The 13,816-nt window shown below is 35.1% G+C and overlaps 1 protein-coding gene across 1 annotated transcript in view; it reads left to right on the top strand.

Annotated features, from left to right (window-relative positions):
• Positions 1-11,115: 11,115 nt before the first annotated feature.
• Positions 11,116-13,816, top strand: part of LOC114340681 (P2R1A-PPP2R2A-interacting phosphatase regulator 1) — a 64,555-nt gene continuing 61,854 nt past the window's right edge. Inside the window, exons 1-2 of the mRNA XM_050661994.1 lie at positions 11,116-11,463; positions 11,519-11,603. Of these exons, the coding sequence (XP_050517951.1) occupies positions 11,312-11,463; positions 11,519-11,603 (237 nt within the window). The 5' untranslated portion in view covers positions 11,116-11,311. The remainder of the gene's footprint in view (positions 11,464-11,518; positions 11,604-13,816) is intronic.

Genomic DNA, 13,816 nt, shown 5'->3' with positions numbered 1-13,816 from the left:
GTGGTCTTTAACCTTGTATAAGTTTTGTTTAAAAAGAATACATAGGTAATGAGAAAATCGTAAAAACATGCTCGCCAAGGGATAGGGGTAGTTTCTGCAGTATATTTTCAAGGATAGGGGTGGTTTTCGCAGAGATGTTGCAATAACCATATATATTTTTGAAAAGCACTATTGATGAAGCATATGCCCATATGGATCAAAAAGCAAAAAACAAAAAAAAAATTTCAACCCCCCAGTTTATTTATTTTTTTTTTCTACAGGGGTTGCACTAGGAAATTGCTTTTGATGTCCATGCATGGGTAATAATAACGTCCACAAAATGATATATGAAGCATATTAACAAAGGGCATTGTGTGTGAAGGATTCCAAGAAAATCAATTTATTTATTAATTTCTCTTTTTTTTGGGGTGGTTCCGGGGAAAAAATGGGGGTGCATTATACAAATTTATAAATAGTACCAGTACATGGGTAATCGCTAAAAGTCTTTTTACTCTAGAATAAACGGTTCAGATGGTATAAAAAGAGGTTTTTTAAAATGTAACACCCTGTAATTAAAAAAAGGGCAATTACCCTTAAGTGAAACCTATACCAAAAAATCAGTCAATTATTTGTGAATAATTGCCGCAGGATTTCTTCTTAATTTCCGTTACAGTTAGGGAAAAATATATTTCTTTTAAAAACATCTTTTTTAAAAACTTGTCAACTTTAGGGCGCCACCCCTGCTAAACAGTGGACGATAGAGAGATGGTGTTGGAAATAAATCGTAGAAAATATAGTCCTCTTCATATTTCTATAAAAGAAATTTTTTGTAAAAGTTACAGGAAGGGCTACGTTCCGCAAAAACCACAAATTACCCCCTTTAAAGGGGTGAAAAGCGAGGTTCCGGGGCGAAATTTTTTCAGAAAAAGTTAGTCTTATAATAAGCACCCCTTGATATACCAGAAAAAAAATAAAACCGGACTTGTGTCCATTTTGCAAGGTTCAACCTTTGTTTCCTACACTATTTTGATAACTCAATATTACTTAAATAGGTAAGTACATATAAGTATTATATAAATTTTAGTTACTTATTATGCATAGTTTAGTTTAGCTAAATATTATATAATGATTTATATAAATAACTAAAATTTATAAATATGTACTTACTTTTTAAGTAATATTGTAGAATGTAGGTACTAACTACATTCTCATTTGCAATTAAAATATCTAAATAGATATTTGGTAGAACCAGTAGAACCTAAGATGAGATTAGGTGATGCTGAAAACATACTTCTAAGCAATATAGCACTTGATAGCACTTTCTTAGAATATTCTTAAAAATATAATATTCTTCCCATACAAAGATGTGCGGTAGTACGTTCTTAGTATATAAATAGAAGGTTTATAGCACTTCCTTGGAATATTCTAAAAAGTACCTTCTTGGTATAAACTAAAAAGATGTGCGGTAGTATGTTCTAAGTATACACATAGAAGGTTTATAGCACGTCCTTGGAATGTTCTAAAAAGAACATTCTTGGTATATACTGAAAAGAAGTGCGGTAGTACATTCTAAGTATATACATAGAACGTTTAAGTACTGTAATGTAGTATATACTCAGTATCTGCTCTGCACATTCGCAATGGTAATTACGCACATTCTCAGTATATACTTTTTCTGAAAAGTATGTTCTATGAATCTACTAAGAACATGAAATTGTTATGTGGGTTTAGATCCATCAGTGAACCATATTAAGTTCCCATTAATGTTTGGGACTTTTTGTTCTCTAGATGGTATAATTGTGTTAATCTTCTCAGTGAATATTAGTTCTGGTGTCATCATATCTGAGTTCATCATAAAGATGGATTCCTCAAGTATAGTCCCAGTAATGTTTGTGTGGCTATTCAATATACAGGGTGTCCCGAAAAGATTGGTCATAAATTATACCACAGATTCTGGGATCAAAAATAAGTTGATTGAACCTCACTTACCTATATACAATAGTGCACACAAAAAAAGTTACAGCCCTTTGAAGTTACAAAATGAAAATCGATTTTTTTTCATATATCGAAAACTCTCAGAGATTTTTTATTGAAAATGGACATGTGGCATTTTTATGGCAGCATCATCTTAAGAAAAAATTTAAGTAAAATTTGTGCACCCCATAAAAATTTTATGGGGGTTTTGTTCCCTTAAACCCCCCTAAACTTTTGTGTACGTTCCAATTAAATTATTATTGTGGCACCATTAGTTAAACACATTATTTTTAAAACTTTTTTGCCTCTTAGTACTTTTTCGATAAGCCAGTGTTTATCGAGATATTTTAAATATTTGTCGAATCCACCACATATTTGTATATGGTTAAGTAAGATTATAGAGACCTGTTAATAATCTGAAAATTTATTAATAATTTACATTTTTAGGTATATTTTGAAAAAGAAGCTACATCTCGATAAAAGGTGACTTATGAAAACAAGACTAAGAGGCAAAAGTTTTAAAAACACTGTGTTTAACTAATGGTACCACAATAATGGCTTAATTGGAACGTAAACAAATATTTGGGGGGTTTAAAGGAACAAAACCCCCATACAATTTTTACGTAAATATATTGAAAAAGAAGCCGCATCTCAATAAAAACTGGTTTATCGAAAAAATACTAAGAGGCAAAAAAGTTTTAAAAACGTTGTGTTTAACTAATGGTACCACAATAATGAATTACTTGGAACGTACACAAAAGTTTGGGGGGGTTTAAGGGAACAAAATCCCCTTAAATTTTTATGGGGTGGACAAATTTCACTATAATTTTGTTTTAAGATGTTCCTGCCATAAGAATGATACATGTCCATTTTCAATAAAAGATCTCTAACAGTTTTCGATATATTGAAAAAAATCGATTTTCATTTTGTAACTTCAAAGGGCTGTAACTTTTTTTATGAGCAGATTTGTACTAAGGTAAGTTAGGTTCAATCGAACTATTTTTGACCCCAAAATGTGTGGTATAATTTATGACCAATCTTTTCGGGACACCCTGTATAATTTGACCTCCAAGTATTGTTTGCTTTGAGTCTCAGGATGGTCATAAGGCTACCGCCGAAATATATAATTCCAGCGGAGGGAGACCTGTGATAGCCTCTAGTGAAGCCGTTCCTGTACTATTCAAGGTTCCTGTTATATTTAGAAGCGCTTGTCTCTGTAGGGTGGTGAGAGTGGTCACACAAGATTGCAAAGCCGTCTTTCTCCACCAGAGTACTGACCCATAAATGACTGTCGGTCGTATCACTGATGTGTACAACCAAAATACCACCATTGGTTTCAATCCCCAGGTTTTACCTACAACTCGTCTGCAGTTCCAGAAGAGTCGCTTAGCCCGATTGGTTATATTGGTAATACGAGTATTCCAATTGAGTTTCGAATCCGGGTTACCCCTAGATACTTACCCTCATTGGTTCTTTCCAGTACCTCTCCAAATAATTCAGCTCACTCAGTCCAGTAAGCTTCCTCTTATTTGTAAAGGCTACCAGTTTAGTTTTAGAAGGGTTCACGGAGAGGTTCTCTTTCAGACACCAGTTCTCTATGTTGTGAAGGGCATATTGCATCTGATACGCAACAGTGCTGGGAAATTTTCCCCTAGTTACTATTACGATATCATCTGCGAAACCCTGGACCCAGATTCCTTGGGCGCTTAGCCCATGAATCAGATCATCGACAACTATGTTCCATAATGACGGTGACAATACACCGCCTTGAGGGCATCCCTTAGTTCCCTCAGATTTATGGTATCTTGATGCGTATCTGTGGATATTATTCTGCTCTGAAGCATCTGAATAATCCACTTGCATGTTGTGTTGTTGATTTTCTTCCTCACCAGTGCGCTTTGTATAGACTCGATCGAGGTATTATCAAATGCACCTTCTATATCTAAAAATGCAGCAAGGGCGACTTCTTTCTGATGCAGAATCCTGTCGAGTTCCGACACTAGATTGTGCAGGGCGGCTTCACCTGATTTCCCTGCCTGATACGCCCATTGCCGTTGGTGCAGTGGATTTTCATTTAAATTGTTTTTCTTGATGTGTTCATTCAAGATTTTTTGTCTCATTTTGTTTGCTTTTTATATGCTAAGTTTTTAGCTAAGAATATTTTTTCGATAAATGCTTACTTCTTGAGTTATTTGCGAAAAAGCGTTGAAAACATGGTTTTTGTTGTTGAAAAATGAACATACTCGCAAAAATAACTCGACAAGTATTGAGTTGGAGAAAACTCTAGAGAACAAAAGTTGTTAATAATTAATAGTCAGTTTATCCATTTCCGGACTTATTTTAAACGTATATTTTCCCCACCCCCCAAGTAAAGGCAACCAACGGCACAAGTTCAACTTTGAAGTGGAGAGGAAGTAGATAAATCCAAATTTTCGTACAATTCGGATTGCCCTTGAAAATTACCCGGTATCGCCGTATTTCACGTTAATTTACTGAGCTATTTTTAAAAACTTTACCTACTGAACACAAACCCTACTGAAGAAAGTAATAATTAATAGTCTTCCGTTTTATACCGCTAACGCGGCTTTGGCATTATAGCAGGGTAGTCTGCTGTATATCTAGGGCCTACGGTATACAAGGAAGGTAACAGGGCCAGTGCTACGCTTCAACCGCCTATTATTACCCCTGGTTTTACCCAAGGTAGGTACTCATTTTTTTCAGGCTGCGTCGACCTATAGACATTTAAAAATGTCTAGTTGTTCTTACCGGCGCTGGGATTTGAACCCCCGCCTAGCAGCACTCGTGCCAAGCATACTACCGCCCGAGCTACGCCGGCCTTCTTACCGCAGCCGAAGAAAGTAAAAGTAAAATTACAAAAAAGAAGACAATAACAACCAGACAAATCCCGGGTTCTTCTTCTTCTTCCTTTATTGGGTTATATCCCTCGGGATAATTCGCCCAGCTTACACCAGGGAAATACTCTTGTCTTGCTCTGGGCAATCGAATATTTCCAAATATATATGTTAAAGCCTCAATTTTTTTAAATATATATTAGCAGGAACATCTTCTTATAGGGCCAGACAGTCCCTACAGGAAAGGCAATATTATATCAAGGGTTAAGACTTTTATCATTTGGAGGTCTAATATCTTTTTATATCTTTATCTTCTTAATTTTTTTAATTTAAATTTGGGAATTGATTAATTTATAAATTAAGTTTGGCTAAGTTAAGGAATTTAAGGATCAGGTTAATCCTACGTGGATTAAGGTTGGACATAAGTAGGCAAATTTCAATGGGAGTAGGGATATTTGTTTTGGCTAATTCTTTATATAGGTCAAAATTGGGTGACATATTTATAGGGCACTCAAAAATCAGATGATTTAAGGACCCAACTCGGCCACAGTCACAATATGGGTCGTCTTTTACTCCTATCCTGAATCATAGGCGTAACCAGGGGGGGGGGGTTTTGGGGGTTGTAACCCCCCCCCATTGGGATGTACTTTCAGCTCTATACGCTTAACATCATATCCCTCGGATATTTCCAGTAGTTGTAACCCCCCCTTTCAGGTAGATGTAACCCCCCCTTAGGATCATCCTGGTTACGCCTATGTCCTGAATAGGTGAACTGGAGTAGCACAATGACCTGTCCTCATTCTAATAATGGTGGTTATATGTCTTCTGTCTTGGTATGCAAAATTGTGGTACCAGGGGAGTTTATTTATCTGACCTACAATTTTAGAGTAAAATGAATTATTTCGATTTTTCCCCTGCCATTCTTGCTTCCACCGATTCCAGATGGAATGCTTGATGTCTGGTAGAAAGTTGGAATAGTGAAGAGTGATACCAGCAGCTACATTTAAGGTTCTACCTATATTAGCTAGTTTATCAGCCACCATGTTCCCTTTAATATTCGAGTGTCCTGGAATCCATGCCAGACTAATATTAACGTTATTTTCTTTCGCTTCAATGATGCCTCTCTTGGTCATGAACGATGAATGTTCTGTTTCCATAGAATAGGTTGATCTGCCTATTTTCTGTAAGGCACTTTTAGAGTCCGAGCAGATGATTGCTTGTTTAATCCCATTTTTCAAAATAATTTGAAGGGCATGATTAATTGCGACAATCTCAGCCGTACATATTTGGGTATACTTAGGTAGTTTACTGGTATAAGAATAGTTGATCTCTCGGCTAAAGACACCAAAGCCTGCTGATCCTTCATCATCAACCTAGCCGTCCGTGAAGAATTTGGTGTGACTAGGTTTATTTAGAATTATTTTTTGGAGTTGAACTGAGGCAAGTTCATCTGAACGATTAAATTGGATATTTATGATTGGAATTGTTGACAATTGATGGTCTAGTTCAAAGTTATGGCATGGGTATAAGTCACTTAAATATAAGTTGGGATAAGTACTTTTAAATTTGTTTTTTAAAAGCACTAGAAATGGAATATTTCTGTTTTTCCAATTATTTTGGTTCCTTTGAATTGCCAAGTCTAACAGGTCGAGAGCGGAAATAATTGGGTTGCCAATTAACATTAAATTTTTTAATATAAATTTAGAGCTAAGCCATTTCCATCTAGATTTAAGCGAGATCTGACCACTTTCATTTAAGAGAGCATGAATTGGGGTAGATTTCATGCATCCAGTTATAATTCGGATATTTTTGTATTTTAGTTTCTCCAATCTTTTAATTAAGGAAGTTGGACAATCGAAAATTACCTGGCAGCCATAGTCCAGATGGCTCTGAATCAGACCATTGTGTACAATTTGTAAGGTTTTTGGATCACTTCCCCAATAAGTCCCACAAAGAGCTCTCATCACATTTAGGCCACGATTTACTTTTAGTTCTATTGAGTTTACATATGAATTCCACTTTAAGTTTTTTTGAATATTTACCCCCAGATATTTGACTGAATCCACCCAACCAATATTCTGGTTACAAAATATTACGTTAGGGGGAGAGATTTTCGTGTTTCCTTTTGTAAATAATATTGCAGAAGATTTGTCCTTAGATAGATTTAAATTGTGGTCTAGCAACCATGATTCCATCTGCATCAAGAATTTATGTACATTAATTACCAATTCATTAATATCACTCCCTCTAATCAGAAGAACCAAATCGTCTGCCTACTGAATTAGTTTGCATGAAGAGGGGATTAAATTATACAAGGAAAGACAATATAGGTTGAAGAGGATAGAGCTTAATGGGGAACCTTGGGGTAGTCCCAGACTTGATTTTCTTGGGCCATGGGTTTGTCCCAGTTTGTCTTTGACAAATAGCTCTCTATCATTTAGAAGGCAGAAAATCAAATTAGCCAGTTGGGTTGGAATGTTATACTTTAATAATTTGGAATACAGGAGTGATATATTGACATTATCATAAGCAGAAGAGATATCTAGAAAGATGCCAATAGTGTATTGGTTTTGAGCGAAGCCTATTTGAATTGTTGAGGTGAGGTATGTAAGGCATTCCAACCTCTACCCCTTCTAAATCCTAGTTGTAGTGGATTAAAAATCTTATTATGTTCCACAGTTCACTCTATTCTATTCTTTATAAGAGTTTCGAGCATTTTGCCTACACATGAAGAAAGAGCTATTGGTCTAAAGTTTAACGGATTATTACAATCTTTATCTTTTTTGATTATAGGTAAAATTACTGATTGTTTCCACTGAACAGGAACTATACCCGTTCTAAGACTTTCATTGAAAAGTTGAATTAATAACAAAGATCCAACAACGGGAAAATTTTTTAACATTGAGTAGGAACTCTGATCCAAACCAGGAGCCGAGTCAGATTTAATTGAGAGGGAGTTCTGATACTCGTCGAGAGCAAATGGCGGTTCTAAGGCTTGAGGAGATCTAACCAATACTTTATTGACAGCGGAAAGGGGGGTTAAGCAACATAGAATTTCGTGGGATATAGGAGTAGAGGGCAATTGTGTATATATTGAAGGTTTCAAAGCCGATACCTTATTAATTTTCTCCCACACAACTTTAAGAGGAGTGTTTCTATTTAATTTACTGCAAAATAACCTGAAACTATTTTTACGTTTTGATTTTAGGAATTTTCTTGATTTGGCTCTATTCTTTTTAGCCTCGATATAGTTTTCCATTGAGGGGATATTTTTAAATTTTTTTAAGGCAGACACTCTCGCAGAGACGACTTCAGCACATGAGTCATCCCACCATGGAATGTGGTATTTGGAATTATTACGAGGGTGAAGCCAAGGTATTGTTTCATCAGCTACCGATGATATGGAGTTAGTAAAAAATTCGTAATCTTCCCTGGGAGAAGCTGAGAAAATGCTGTTTAAATTGTTATGATAAGTAGACCAATCAGCTTTCTTTAGATTTCTTCTTTTACATGAATGCGGGGGAGATTGAGGACATACACCTATCTGACATATTATGGGGAAGTGGTCACTAGTTCCAGTATCTGAAATAGTGGACCACTTGCCCACACTGGCTGCCACATCGACTGATGCCATTGTTAGATCTACTACCGACTTACTGCCTCCTGGGGGCACCAGTCTAGTTGGGGACCCATCATTGAGAAATACTAGCTCAAGTTCCTCCAAAGAATCAAAAATAATCCTACCATTGTGACTGTCTCTAGAACTACCCCATGCCTTATGATTACAATTTAGATCACCCATGATTAAAAATGGCTTATTAAGTGATTTAACAAGGGAAAACCAGTTGGATTTGGAGATAGAGTTGTCTTGTGGACAGTATATATTAAGAATATTCAAATTAAAGTTAGGGAGAAATGTGAATTGGAATTGGACATCATGATTGAAGCCTGGATTGGCAATTTGAATTTCCCTATAATCAATATTGTTTTTGATAAGAGTAATTAATCCGCCATAGCCATCCTCTCGATCTTTTCTGATTATTTGATACCCTCTACATCTTATAACATGTTGGTTTGAGAGCCAAGATTCGCTAATAAGGATTATATCTGGGTTAAGGTTTTTTATAAGGATTTTTAGATTGTCAGAATTGGTGTTATATGAACGTATATTCCACTGAATAATAGTTATCGGAGTGTTAGGATTCATTATATCGAGTATGTTTGCTAGACCAAGGAGTCAAAAGATCTCGAATCCTCAGGCTCGAGATCCTCTATTCCCCTCCGACCCTGGTTTACATTTGTATTGAAAGGTGATACACTTTTGTTATTGCTAGTCTTTAGATCTGCCATATTGTAAGGAATGGAGTATGATTTTGAGTTTATTAAGTCCCCAATGAAGGTCATGACGAGCTTCCTGTGAGATTGGTTCAGCATAGACATTGCCTGATTGAAATCCAAATGAAGTTGGGATAAAGATTGTGAGTTAGTGATTTGAGAATCAGAGTGAGTAGGATTGAATTTTGAAGTCGAGGGCTCATTTATTCTTCTACCTGATGGATTAATAAGTAGTCTTTGGTGGGAGATTTTATCATAACCTGTATTTTCTTGTATTGAAGGTCTTCTTCTTTTTGGTGGAGATTGAGTGACTTGACTAAAAGGTTTTGAATATTGAGCTGAGGCTGCAGACCTCCTCTCCTGTGGTAAGATGCCATTAGAATTATTCTGATCGCTATGTAAGGGGGGGAAATCGTTTATGTTTAAAGATGAAATATTATGGATCCTAGGAACCTGCTGACTTGCCTCATAGAAAGATAGATTAGAAAAGGACATTAGATCCTTAATATCTTTTTGTCTGACTCTCTCTCTCTCTACAATTACGACTACTTGATTCATGGTCAGAAGATTTGCAGAAAATGCAATATTTTGTACACGTATTAGATGAAGAATCCTCATGAAAAGTTCCGCATCTAGCACATTTCTTTTTTCCTCTACATTGGTTCGTAGAATGGCCATAAAGTAAGCAATTCCCACATTGAAGAACAGGGCTGATGAATGGTGTGACCCTCATTGGTAGTTGATATATGGAAATTTCTTTAGGAATAGTTTTTCCTGAAAAAGTTATGCTAATAGTTCCCGTGGAGACAAATTCAACCTTTGAATCCACTTGTACTCTTCGGTTTATTCGCTTAACACTTAATATCTTACATAAAGCCAAGTTGGTTTCTGATGCCTCCTTTATTTCTTCCTCTGTGAATCTTTTATTAACTCCCCTTACTATACCCCTACAAGAAATCTGATGAAATGGAATGAACACGTCATACCCTAGGGCTTCCCAATCTTTCCTCACAACGAAATCGTTGGCTGCTTTTCTAGTGGCAAATAATACCCCTATCCTGTTTTTACCTTTTCTACTGATTTTCGTGATGTCTTTAATTTTTAAAACGGAAATAGATTTAGCTATACTTAACACGTGGTAATCTTCAATATTTTTATCCTGACCCTGGACAAATACTTCATAAGGACCTATGTCGGTCTCCGAATATAGTATTTGTTTTTTTCCTTTAAGACTTTTCTGAATAATTGGAGGTTGAGATTGACATTCATGTTGGTTGATTTTATTAGGAGGGTCAGGTGGTGGAGGAGGATCGGGAGGAACTTCTTCCTCCATCTTATGCGGCAGATTGACAAATTTAAAATCTATGCCAGTCGATGCAAATTAGAAATTAACAGGAAAATATAGTTTTGGCCCTTACCCTTTGGATGAGTTTCAAAAGTCGTCCGTTCACCTCGAACGATAATCACAGATTTGTCTATTTTAAGTTTTCTTCCAAAAAATCAAATGTCAAACACAACAAAATTCACAACAGATCCAACAGATATTCACTGCGAAAAGAAGCCGAGGCTGTTCATCCCAGCGGACCTCGACTTCTTATCAACGATAAATAAAAAATTAACAAGAACTAACAACTGTTTTCAAATTAAATTAGGTTTGATAAGGTTTTTTTAGCAAAAATTAAAAACTGTCAACTCTGACGTTTTTTTCAAATCCCGGGTTCACAAAAGTTAACTCGCGGCTGGTTATTTTTTAAAAAAGAACAGAAAAGAGGCATATACCGTTCAGGAAAAGATGGATTATAATATGGATTTTATTATCTAGGACTAGGGATTGTTTTCTATTCTGTGTCTAGGGAAAACCTTTGAATATAAAAGGTTTAATTTTATATTCCAAGGGAAAAACCATATGGATAAACTCAGCAGTACTTCACAGACTTCACATAAACTAAACAGAAGAAGCCGTGTGACGTGTGACATTTGTCAGTATTTGTCACAATTGACAACTGACATTGGCAAAGTAAATGTTGGAAGCCGAATTTTAGTTATTTTTATAAATTACATGTATAATATAGACAAGTAAACTTAAAATGCAATATAATTAGTCGTAGGTTTCAGTGGTGTTAGTGATCAAATGTTCCGTATAAAATCAAATTGGGCGATACAGTTCCTGAATGTCATTCTCAAATTTTTCTCAGTCCTCAGCTATGGACATTGATGGTCCTAGTCCTAGCAGTGGACCTGGTACACTAAAAAGATGCTCTAGTGCTCCCATGATTAATGAATCTACAAGTGTAATGACTACCAGCCCGTCCTCTTCCAACAGGTATGTAAATTCTGATGTCATATTCAACATCTTGATTGTTGATTTATCTCCATAGAGAGCTGCAGCCCTTTTCGTTTGGTTCGTCGCAAATGAGGACTAGAAGATTCAGTGCTAGTTTTAGCCAAGTGCCTGGATCACCCGTAAGTACGATTTTTACTCATTTATTACGATTTTCAACAATTGCAAGCCTTTCTACAAAATAGTATACATAATATTCCCTGCGTTAAATAATACGGTGTAAGTTGGAATGAGGAGAGTTTGATCTATATGTACATATTTTATTGTTGAGGTATTTACTGCTTCAGATTGTGAAATCTATTAGTTGCATTATCTATTCATATCCCCTCTTGATTTGATACTGTTCACATTATTAACAGACTGTGTATGCAGACACTTACAAAGGGACATGACTGTCTGCATATGAACACCTGTCCGTGAATATGTTCAATGTTTCTGTTATATATTTGATAGTTCTTGGATAATTTTCTATACCACAATATGCAAATTGAGGTTTTTATCAAATGATGGTTTGATACCATGCTATTAATATGTTACTGTTCTACTGTAATTCTGAAGGAACTTGTAGTCAATTTTAAATTATTCCATATTTAAGTACTTGTATGATTCAAATAGTAATTTAAAATACATGTGAAGTAATTTCACAATTCATTAATATTGATAAATGCATGAAAAGCTGCTAAGTGTTCTATTAGGGCGTTTATTACATAATTTTATTGACAAGAGAAGATTACCTAATGTTTTATATTGTCTATTTCAAGAGGGTCATATGGCTTCATATATCTTTCCTCACTGTGAACAGAAAGATCTTTTTGTATCCTAGCCACATCTTTATTGGAAAAATGGGACTCAAGTGTGAGGAAATAGAAGGACTATTGGAAAGGCATGGTCACCTCAATCTATATAGGAAGATAAAAGAACTGGCCACTGGCCAGCATCTGAAAAACAAACCACATGAGTATCCTATTAGATGAAAAAGGTAAACTTATCCTAAACAATAAGAAAATAGAGAGATGGAAACAATACATACAGGAATTATTTAAAGATGAGAGGCAAACAGGAAACATAGAACTATGAAACAGTAGAGAAACTGAGCCCAGTATAACAAAAGAAGAAGAAAGTACCAGCAGAAAGTATTAAATTAATCGCAGAAGATCAAATAGATATACTAAAAGACTTGTGCAACACTTTGTTAGGAATATTGGAGGAAATCATGATTCTCATTAATAGGGAAATGACAAGAGAGGGAGAGATATACTTATATGATACATGCGTCACTCTAAGTGAATGGCCTTAAGTTGATGGTCATAACTTTCATCATATCAGCCACACTTAAGGTACTAGTACACATTAGAAGACCAAAAATAAGCATCTTTTCAAGATTTTTTTCCTCAGAACCTTTAATAAAAATGAACAGAAAACATTTTAGATATTAATATCTAACTCTTAGAGAATACAAAAAATATATCTTTTTTCATTTATGTATGTACACTAATATTGTAGAGGGCGCCAAAGTGAAGACCTCGAAAAAAAAAAATTCCGATGGCAGACAGTTAATCTCAGGATTGGGATCTCTGAAACAAAAATATCGTACGTCATTTGCAAGAGGAAGGTTTCTTACGTGACAGTTTACCACTGTTATTGAAAAATTCCACAAAAAAAAGATTTTATGGAAATTTGAAAAATTTTTGTGAAAAAATCGCTGGTTTTTTTCAGTTTTTCATGTTTAAAAAATATTTATTTTTTATTTTTTGGTCAAATTGGGGTAAATTGTCACTTAAGAAACCTTCCTTTTTCAACTGCAGTACGATTTTTTTGTTTCAGATATCCCAATCCCGAGATTAACTGTCCGCCATCATTTTTCGTGGCCTCCACTTTGGTGCCATCTACAATGTTAGCGTATGTGCATAAATGAAAAAATATATATTTTTTGTACTCTCTGAGAGTTAGATATCGAGGGGTTCGAGCGAAAACCCGATAAATCCTAAAATTATGAAATCCGGTATTTTTATTTCTGCTGTAGTTAAAACACGTCTCGTACCACTGGTAAATGTTTTTATTTGATATTAACATTTTTAAGCACAATAACTAATAAAAACCAAACACGATAAAAACCGTTAACTCATATTTTTAAATAACGCCAACTCGATATATAACTTTACTGATAAAAATACTTTGTTGTAAACATATTTATAATATGAGAATCCGGTAGAATCATTTACCTTCTTTTCCTGTGTAAAGTTACTAATTTTATTAGAAATATTTCTAAGTTAAAAAACTGATAATTAATTTTATCGGAGATGAAGATTACAAAATTGTTCATTTTGACAAAATA

This window comes from Diabrotica virgifera, chromosome 9, assembly GCF_917563875.1.
Source record: "Diabrotica virgifera virgifera chromosome 9, PGI_DIABVI_V3a".
NCBI classification, from domain to species: domain Eukaryota; kingdom Metazoa; phylum Arthropoda; class Insecta; order Coleoptera; family Chrysomelidae; genus Diabrotica; species Diabrotica virgifera.
Note: the sequence above shows the minus strand (reverse complement) of the source record. Positions and strands in the feature narration are given on the sequence as shown.